Source organism: Pangasianodon hypophthalmus, chromosome 20 (genome assembly GCF_027358585.1).
Source record: "Pangasianodon hypophthalmus isolate fPanHyp1 chromosome 20, fPanHyp1.pri, whole genome shotgun sequence".
Classification (NCBI taxonomy): domain Eukaryota; kingdom Metazoa; phylum Chordata; class Actinopteri; order Siluriformes; family Pangasiidae; genus Pangasianodon; species Pangasianodon hypophthalmus.
Window position 1 is genome coordinate 1,377,050 of NC_069729.1, and position 10,929 is coordinate 1,387,978.

The 10,929-nt window shown below is 40.2% G+C and overlaps 1 protein-coding gene across 2 annotated transcripts in view; it reads left to right on the plus strand.

Annotated features, from left to right (window-relative positions):
• The window catches only part of bsnb (bassoon (presynaptic cytomatrix protein) b), a 69,439-nt gene that overhangs the window by 37,669 nt on the left and 20,841 nt on the right, over positions 1-10,929 (plus strand). Inside the window, exon 4 of one of the 2 annotated variants that reach the window (XM_026935386.3) lies at positions 10,443-10,913. In XM_026935386.3, coding sequence (XP_026791187.2) covers positions 10,443-10,913 — 471 coding nt within the window. The remainder of the gene's footprint in view (positions 1-10,442; positions 10,914-10,929) is intronic. The other variant, XM_026935387.3, reaches the window with a different exon arrangement.

Consider the following 10,929-nt stretch of genomic DNA (forward strand, 5'->3'; position numbering starts at 1 on the left):
CACTTCCCGATCTGATTGGCCTGCAGCCTCGGGCAGCTCAGCGTATCGTCTCAGTGCTCCTGCAGAGAAAGGAGAGACGAAGAGAGTGATAAGATGAGATGATATCAGAGAGACGGGGAGATTTGAGGAGGTGAATGAGAGTGTGGACGAGCGTGATGTTTCTCTTCGGGTCAGCGAGTCCCTCCAGCACCTCAATCACTCTTTATCTCTCGGACTCAGTCTGAAGCTGCTGCGGTTTACAGCCTGGCTTTCAACACAGCTGCATCGACCCTGCGCTTATTAGTAACCATGTAAAAGCCATGAAAAGTCATGGTCATTGCGATTAGCACTGTTTTATGCTTTAAAACTGTGGAGTGTGTATAAGGTGTAATGTGCTTTAAGTTTGGTTTAAATTTGGTTTTATGATGCTGCTGAACGGGTCAGTGTGACGATAAATCATTTCTGTTGATTTATGTTTAAAACCACAACCAAGCAACCAAGAAGCTAACCAAGTGTCCTTAAGAATTATAAAGTCTTCCTGTGCTGTGATTGGTTAATAATTATAATCTTCTTGTGTGTTGTGATTGGTTAATAATAAACGCTTTCAGTGCTGCGATTGGTTAATAATCACAGGAGCGTGTTCTGGGCTCTGATTTGATCTTAGGAGAATGCTCTGCTCTGTGATTGGTTTATATGATGCTTTTCTCATTTCTTGCTTTCTCTTCATTGCTTCCTGTCTCTTTCTTTGTATGTCTTTCTTTCCCGTTCCATTTCATTTTATAACCCCCCACCCCATACACACACACACACACACACACTCTCCTTCTCTCTCTCTCTCTCACACACACACACACACACACACACACACACATACACATTCTTTTCTCTTTCCATCATTGGATGTCTGGATGATCCTTAATTTCCTCTCACACAGTAATCCTGTGCAGGCTCAGGGCAGCAGGCTGTATGTGTGTGTGTGTGTGTGTGTGTGTGTGTGCGTGTATATGTGTCTGTACTCAGGGTGCCACCACATAGACCCATTGAGAGGTCTCTTAGGATTAACTCACATAACTCCTGACTCACACTTCAGCACTGTCTAACACACACACACACACACACACACAAACACACACACACACACACACAGTGAGCTACAGATTTAATCTGAGAAAGAAAGCCGATTTAAATGTGCTTTCTCCTCCGCTCTGCTGGAGAGCCTGAGTTCCAGATCGATCCTGCATCCATGGAGTGTAAAAATCAGCACTTCTGTGTATGGAGTCATCCTTCTGTCAAAAGCAATCAAACACCGTGTCCTAATTTACAAATTTAATCTCCACAACGTTCATGTTGCGATTACAAATCAGAATTTACACACTTAAAGATGTCATGCTGGAAAAACACATAATAATAACAATAACAATTTTATTTTATTTTATTATTCATTTTAATACACACTGATTGTTTTGACCTTTATTATAAATGCTTGTTGTAGGGGGCGTGGTCACACAAGCTGAACTTTACCATTAGATGATCACATGACCATAGTATGTATGTAGTCTATACCTGTGCTCTTTGACTATATTTTATTATCCTGTGTTTCGTTTGTTGACTTGTTTTTGTTTCGATAGAAAAGAGCGAGTGCTTCCTGGAGTGCCTTTATACTGAAGAAAAGAAAATTCCCACAGGATATAACGCAATCTTTAACAACATGTCACTTTAGACGGGATGTGTATTACCTTTAGTAATCTTTCCAGACATGTTCATGTGCAGTCCGGATTCAGAGTAAAATCCCAGAGATATTCCAGTAATAATTACATTACCCACCTCCTCATGTAAAACTAATCCTGTCTGAATAGAAAATCCTTATGCTGCCTTCAGAAAGGAATTCAGACTTTATTTAAGGAGCACAAAGCGACACATACTGCTGCCTACCCAGGGAACCTCCTTCCCAGTCTTATGTCAGGATATTTACAGAAATATGTGTTTACGATAACAATAATGTGTGTTAAATTTCACGGTATATCGTGGAACTGATTATCGGCGCACACGGCCTAACCTTTACAAAATTGCCAGGATTTTATTTATAGAAATTGTGCATTATTGAGGTCAGTATATGACCTCACAAAAGGTGTGTGTGTGTGTGTGAGTGTGTGTGTGATAGAGAGAGTGTGGGTGTGGTTTTAATGAGTAGTGACATTTTCCCCGTCTCAGCATGATGACTTGCGTTCAATGGGCTGCCAGCGTGAGAGAGCAGAGCATGCTGGGAAAGGAGGAGTGCTCATGCAATCCAGGTCGTTTATGCAACACGCGCATGTGCACGCGGTCAGAGGGCCGTGTGTGTGTGTGTGTGTGTGTGTGTGTGTGTGTGTGTGAGTAACATAATGTATTCAAGAATGAATTATTAACAGCTGACACAGATCAGTGTTTCACTTGAGAAGTCCACATGTAAAATTCACCTCTTTATATGTAAAATATTTTGAAAGACATATAAGAACATGTCATTTTTTTCTTTTTTTTTTGATTTACTTATTGTGACCCTCATATGATGGTATGTTTATATTTATATGCACTTTTCTCCTTCTTGTCAGCTAGTCAGCGATCCTTAATGAACAACATCAGGAATTATTTTTCGGAATATCAAGAATAAAAAAAGAATCTCTGCTCATTTGGAGACTCAGAGTCTGCGATCCTGCGTCCACGCAGTGTAAAAACCAGTGCTTCTGTGTGTGGAGTCATTCTTCTGCCAAAATTAATCAAACTCTGAATCCTAAGATGCATCTTCACAACATTCATGACACACTTTTCACAGCTGTCATACAACAGAAACATAATAATAATAATAATAATAATAATAAACTCACAGTACATCTAACTATAAGAGCAAGTGCCTGGCTTCAGAGCTAGAAGACATCAAGACCACGCAAGTACATAACAGTATCAAGTTTGATTTCTCTGGAAAACAAGAAAAAATTTTTTTAGTTTAATCTTAAGTAAGAGTTTAAGTTTTTACCCAGTGGGAAATTACATTTATTTATTTATGTATTTATTTCCAGGGTTTTGCAGTCAGGATTGAGCTCTTTAATATCGCCGATGTGCCTCCGGGTCAGCAGCAGCAGCGGCAGCATGAAAACAGCTAAACAGTGGAATCTGGGACGTTATTGCTCTCATTATTTTGGCTCATGGAATGCAAAATGCAAAAAAAAAAAAAACGTATTTTATAGTTTGTGCTCAGTGTTATCAGGGTTGCCAGATTGTCAGTTTGAAATCTTCCAGAGTGATAATAACTCTCAAACTGTGGACAAAATCACACCTACGCTCTGTCACTTTGAGGAAGATTTTAAAGGTTCTACATGGAGCCCTACCACAAAGCTAAAAAAAACCCATAACTACCCAAAAAAACACTTTATTTTTATACAGGAAGTCTTTATTTTTAAATTATATCAGCACAAGGCTGTTTTTTTCTGATTAGTGGAATAACCGGACTGGTGAGACACAATCTGGAAATATATTTCCCCCAAATGTTTATTATTTCATGACTGATCCAAACTGCTTTGCGTCTTTAAACACTTATAGAGGTCACTGTGTAATAGAGTGTTATAGAGGTTACTACATACAGAGTGTCCCAAAAGTCTCCATACACACAGGACTGTGTACACCAGCACCACGTCGGTTGTGTCTTCATCAGTGGATGTTCGTGGACGTCCGCTTCTTGGTTGGTCTTTCTGAATTTGTTAGTAAGTCTGGCGACCGTATGGTGTGTGATGTGCTTGCCATGTTTCCTGTTAAAGTCCATCGCAGCCTTGCGACAGCTTCCCGATCCAGCCATGAGAGTGATTTCAATACGTTCTTCTTTTGTATATAATATAAACTAAGTATGAAAACCTTTGGAAGATATTTTGCCAAAAAAGTGTTAATTTCCTGTATGTATGGAGACTTTTGGGGCTCCCTGTAGTGTAGTGACCACTGGCTCCGCCCAGTCTCCGCCTCCTCACCGTCACTCAATGGACAAATCAGGATGTCTGCTTACAGTTAAATCTCTCTCTTACTAGCAAGACACTCTTGTTACCTTTTAGCAGATATTATTGTGACCCACATCTATGTGCTGTAACTTAGCTGCTAATATTCCCCTGATGGCTTCGTTGGCAACTATTGCTAAAATGCGCAGTTACTTAAAAACAAATATAAATAATGTCAACTTAAATTGAAGCTAAATAAGTTAGTAAAAAAACTAACTTATTTAACTAAATAAGTTAAATAATAAAAAAACTAGTAAGTAAGTAAGTAAATAAATACATAAATGGTGTTGTTTATATTATATGGAATATTTCAAATATTTAATGCAACATTTGGGTTCCACAGGTAAAAAGTTCACACTAAATTTAAAGAAACTTTAATGACCTCAAAAATAAAATGATCTATTATAGATAGATAGATAGATAGATAGATCACTTTATTCATCCCAGAGGGAAATTCACGTATTTCAGCAGCACAAAGATAGTGAAGTATACTAAAAGTAATTTAACACATAAGGAAAGAAATGAATACAGTGGGAGAGTGTTTAATGTGGTAGTGCGGTGGTTGTAAACAGTGTAGATACAAGCAGCAGACTTGCGTGGAATGAATTATTTGCTCATGGTTCATTTTTGCCTAAAGTGCCTAATATTTATGTAAGTCTTATGTTATATTTTTGCCTAAAGTATCTTATGTTAAGGAAAAAAAGAGCTATGCTGTGCTATGAACTAGAGAACTATGCTTATAAGGGGGTCTGTGGAAGTATTTTTACACTAAAAAAACACCCAGAATACTTGAGACTGCCTGCAACAAGGAGAAGCAGAAAGAATAATAATAATGCAGGGTGCAGACGGATGCAAGTGCAGACCTTTATTTAGAACAGTGCACAAATAAACAGCTAACACAGTGAGTAAACACAATACGGCAAATCATACAGACTATGGGCAGAACTATGGCAGGAAAAGCAATACACAGACACAACATGAACAGCTTGACCTAGACATACAGAAAAACTAGAGCTTAAATAGTGGTGATAATTAACGTGAATTAACGGGTGTGCATGAACAATGGGACATGTGATGTGGTCATGTGATGAGCAGAGGCTGATGGGTACTTTAGTTTGATGCCTTTTAGGTGTTAACCTGACATAAATACACTGCAGTGCATTTAAGTGTAATTACATTGTTTTGTGATTTCTGTTTGTAGGTGTTTGTGACCCTTGACCCTTGACTTGAATTTTTTTTCTTCTGACTCTCATTGTAATTTGTTCTATTACTGATGAACACCTCTTACTCAACCAGGTGTGTCTGTGTGTGTGTGTGTGTGTGTGTCGGCGACTTGTGAGTGTCCTTCTGGGGCAAAACTTTTAATGTCTTTGAACAGGACTTTTAATTGCAGCTCAGTTTAAAAATGTCTGTCGATTGTTGTATGGATGAGCTGATTGTCAGCGTGATTGAGCTCCGGGCTCGCACACGGAGCAAGGTGGTGACCTGGAGCGTTCCTGTAGTGATGCAGGCTCTTTAATGGCTGCTTGCTAATTAAAGTTAAGGACTCCTTAATGATCGTTCGGTAATGAGATCGGCTCCCAGTGCATCCCTCAGCCATCTTTTACTTATCAGTCACTTTTCGTTGAAACTCTGACTTCACACACCATGTAGATGAGGAGAATAAAAACACCCTTGTATTCTAGCACAGTTTAATCACAATTAATTCGTTGCCAGTTAGCTAACTGTCTAGCTATTAGGGATGGCAGCGAGGTGGAGGGACTTTAAAACTTTCATATTCATGTATATTCATTAATCCTGGCATTAATTTAAAATGGTTAAAAAAGACAGCAGATTTTAAACAGAAAAATGTCATTTTAATCCGAAAGTACATTTTATTCTATATGTAAATTTGTTCCTTCGTGTCTCCTGTAGATGTGAGTCTGTGCATGGCTCCCTCTTGTGGCTGGACTGAAGACCGTATTTGTGCAGAACATAAAAACATGACAGAAACCCCACTGCACTCATTCTGAGCTGTAATAAAGGAATCACACACGTGCGCTTTTATATCTGCTGTGTCGAAGCTGTATAAAGGCTGACATTTCAGCTCTGTGTATTTCCTCGTGTATAAAGTGGCTGAATTTGTTTTGGGAGTCGATGTGAAACTCAGCACGACAAAGCAGCACCATCTGTTTAGGCCTTTTCTCAATCCGTGTGTGTGTATGTGTGTGTGTGAGTGTGTGTGTGCTGTTTCTCTGTAGAAGTGCTGAGGGAATCGTGTTATGTGTGTGAATGAGTCATCGTACATGCAGTGGAAAGAAAATGTTAATCCATTACCAGCTCGTAGAATGCAGTAACTCAATACAGCGACCCCCTCATATGGCCTTTAGGGTAATAAAACACACAAACTCTCTCTCTCTTTCTCTCTCTCTTTCTCTCTCTCTCTCTCCTCTTATTCACCTGATTCTGTTAAGCATGACACATTTCCAAACTGGCCATTTACACACACACTGAGCCTCATTTATCAATCATTTAATAAAGTAGAATGTGAATGTTTTCGTGGCCAAGTCAAGCTAAAAATTTGTGCCAGATATAAAATTCTGTAATGCTGATTTTCATACTCACATGTGCATGCAGTCAATCAGTCAATCAGCCAATCAGGCATAAATTACCAAGGGTGTTCATGGCACAACTGGTTTACATTAAGCCACGCCCACAAAACTGAACACTGAGCACTGAACATGACAAAATGTGACATGTGACGTCTTCCAGTAAAGCAGCTCAGCCATTACAGTATGGCGAATACCATAGACACACACGTACTCTTCCTCCAGTTGGGGGTGCCATTACTTTCGAACAGTGAGTCTTATTTGTTGTAATTTACAGATTTGTTTTGGAATCACTTTCTATCAAGTCATTAATACGGAACGACTGAACATTTTCAGAAACCGTTCATTATATTAGTGTGTAATTGAAATAAATAAGTGATTCAGACTTGACGGCGTAATCTGTGTATAAATTCATGCTATGTAGATCCATACAACATTGAGAAAATGTTCCATGTAGAACCCTTTTAGAAAGCTAGAACCTGTGTCCATTAAAAGAACCATCAAAGAACACAAGAACTTCTCTCTTTTTTTTATTAGCAAATGACTAGCCGCTAATGTTACACTGCTCAACACATTTTAGACGACGGTGATGTAATGATGGTAAAATCAAAGCCGCCGCATATGCACACAAATACAGTACAGTAATACTCCACTGAATTTGGAATAATTGTAGGGAGAACAAGAGTATTACTGCCACAATTTTTAAACATTTATGCACTTCATGCACGAAATGCACTAAATTAAGAGACAAAATACCCGATTTTGAGGAGGGGGCGGGCCCAGGAACATGTCTGGGTGGGCCTGGCCCATGAATACCGCCCCATCTGATCCTGTCCCCTTCTGTCTCTCTGCCCTGCTCTGTATCAGTTCTGGTGATTTCTGAGATTTTGTGGCTCATGTGTAATGTGTAACAGGAAGATGCACAAATTCTCAATTAATTAGCACATCAATAGCATACATGATTAGCATATCACATGAATATTCAGGAGTCAGAAGGCCAACAGAGCACTTCCTGCACCTTTTTACGAGAGGATAGAGACGCTGCCAGAGTGTGTGAAAGCTGGTCAGATGTTCTGGTGTACAGTCATGCATAGTTAACACATGCAGGTGTGTGCTCTCTCTCTCTCTCTCTCTCTCTCTCTCTCTCTCTCACACACACACACACACACACACACAGACACACACACAGCCGTTTTTCAATCTTTGTGAGGACCTTTCCTTGATAAACACTTACTGTATGTAATTTTTGCTTTGCTAAACCTAACTCTAACCTTAACATCAGTAACCAAAGGGAAACTTTTGGGTTTTTATTTTATTTTTTCAAATAAAATTGTATTTTTGAGAGGACCGGGTGACTTTTCATACACACACATTCACCAGGCTATCTTCTGCATACATATGTTGAACTTTATCTTTTCATTCACCCACTTCTCTCTCTCTCTCTCTCTCTCTCACACGCACACACACGCACATTCACCTGGCTATCTTATGAATACATATGTTGAACTTACCTACTGATTCACCCACTTCTCTTTCTCTCTCTCTCTCTCTCTCTCTCTCTCACACACACACACAGATATTCTCCACTGAGGTCCACCTCATTTTAATTTTGCTCTGAAAAGGCAAAAAGGCCCAGATGGTTGGTGGTGAGGCGCGTTAGAGCGCGCAAAAAACGGCACCTGTTTATATTTAGATCCTGCGTGGTGTACTCGAGGGAGATTAAAAAAAAAAGAAAACAATCAGGAGGCATCTGGCTGGCGCACTAAAGCCTCCCTCAGCCTCACTTTATTTTGCGTCCAGAGCCTCAGCAGCAGCCAAGCAGAAAGCAGCACAAAGTCTGCCAGACTTCTTCAGACTCCTTTTAGCCTTCGTCTGCTTATTCACCCACTTTTCTCTGAGAGGTGTTACTGTAAGGATGGTTCCTTCAGCCTCTTTATCCTGTCAAGAGAAGAACTGTTTCACACCTAAAATATCTGATAAAGTGACTTCTTTTTATTTCTGTGTGTGTGTGGCACCAAGATAGTGCGCAGCTCTCACCTTCTCGTAGGAATACAGATATTCTTACTGCTTTTGAGGAAATTATGTCTACCTGCTTATATTCTGTGTGTGTGTGTGTGTGTGTGTGTGTGTGTGTGTGTTACGCAATCAGTGTCACATGCACCATTATGCCTGCTAATCAGCCACACTGGCTCGGCCCACACAGTTCCAATAAGCAATCAAATAAACCCAAACAAGACGTCCAGTTTGTCCCTCAAATGCACTGCATACTGCTGGTTCTTTAACATGAGCTGAGGTTTTTCACATGCTGGGAGGCGTGAGGGATACAGATTCACTTTTATACAGCTGTCGCATTTTAACAAGTGAAGCAACTAGAATAGACTGATTAAGCCTGGCACTGGGTGACAGGATAGTGGAGAAAGGGGGAGGCAATGAGTTGGCATAAAATAATTGCAAAGCAGTAAACGTGGAATAGCAGGCAACAAGACAGGACCCAATAATTCAATAAATTTACCTTCCATGTGGCTGAGTACAAATTGGATCAGTGTAATAGAGTGATAAAACGACTCAGTCTAATGACTCAGTACAATGACTCAATTGAATGAATCAACTGAATGACAGATAGAACAACTCCATAGAATGACTCAATAGAACGACTCAGTAAAATGACAGATAGAAACGCTCAATTCTATGACAGATAGAACAGCTCAGTAGAATGACTCAGCCGAATGCCATTTAGAGTGACTCAGTAGAATGACACAGTTGAACAACAGATTCAACTGAGTGATTCAACTGAACGTTAGACATAACGACACAATAGACAGACTCGACAGCAGATAGAATGACTCAATAGAACAACAGATAGAGCAACACAGTAGAATGAGTCAGTAGTATGATAGAAGGATTTAACGACTATGTTGTTAAAAAAAAAAACAGAACCAGCCCAATCTGTTCTCCCAGAGAACCCAGCATGCAAACAAAGTGTGGATGAATCATCAAACTATATCTGTATGCCGTCATAGACCACCCTGTGGTCCTGTAGAGTGTTTAACCACGTGCTCTGACCTCCAACTTGGTGTCATTTTGTGTGCTTTCAAAACGAGAATGTTGGGATAGTGTCTTCGTTAAACCGTGTGTAGTGGTGAATAAATTTACCCTCAGATGCTTTTATATCTTGAATGTTGTTTTCCATTTCCTCACTTTTTCTGTTCATATTTGTGACATTTATATGGTAGATTTATAATTGGTTGATTTTTTTTTTGCCAGTGTCTTATCTGTTTGGTTCTTCTGCTCTCTAACAATGGGTACTGGCAGTAAAAATGATCTGTAGACTGATAACTGTCATGATAGAGGAAAAAGTTTATTAGCTCTTATGGTGAAGCGGTGCAGTCGTGGTGGTGTCTGCAGGTTGATTTATCATTGGTGGTTGTGTTCTGCTGATTCTTATCACCAAAATAGCAAAGGATGACTGCAGACTCACAGCACCTCTGATCATTTGCTTTGAGAGATGTTGTTTCACCTTTGTCAATGATATGCGCTTACACAAGGGTGTTAAACATTTGCATGTTAAACCTTTACTGGGGTCAGCAAGGATTTATCTAATAGAAGAATTTATCTAATAGAAGGCCACACTCCTAGACCAGGTGCAGTCACGCTGGGTTTGGCCGACAGTTCAGCCTGACCAAATGCCATAAAATTTCATACTGGGGAGAAAAAGCAAGTGAGATTGTATTTGAACCTCGATGAGTAATGTTGCTCTGGTATTTCATTATACCTTTTTATGCCCTGGGATGGTGATTGATTTTGTTACGGCTATGATTGCTTTTTGATGCATGGTCATTTTGTACTTTCATATTTCCAGAAGAAAGAATGGCTCTGCTTGACCTGCCAGACCCAAAGAGCCATTTCAGGGGATTTAGGGGACGGGCCATCTCCTGTTCCTCAGCCGATGGGATCTCCACGAGTGCCGGGTCCGAGCACCCAACAGCAGGCCCAACTGAGGCCACCCAGTCAGCAGGCAGGGGTGAGGCATGCCGGTCCTCAGCAGCAAAAAACACCTGGTGCCCAAGTAAGTGGTCCTCTCCCTTCTACCAAACAAGGAACACCACAGAGCAAGGGTCCCACTCAAGTGTCTCCTGCCAAGACAGCCCCTACCCAACCTGCGAGCAAAAGCAAGGCAGAAACTCGCAAACAAGAGCAAGGCATTAGCAAGAAACAAGCAGTGTCCAAAACTGAGAAAGAAGGTGACATGAAAGTGTTCCTTAAGAAAGGAACACAGGAAGTTAAAGACCAGAAGAAATGTAGTGACTCGCAGAAATCTAAACACCATGACGTGAGTGACCCTTTGT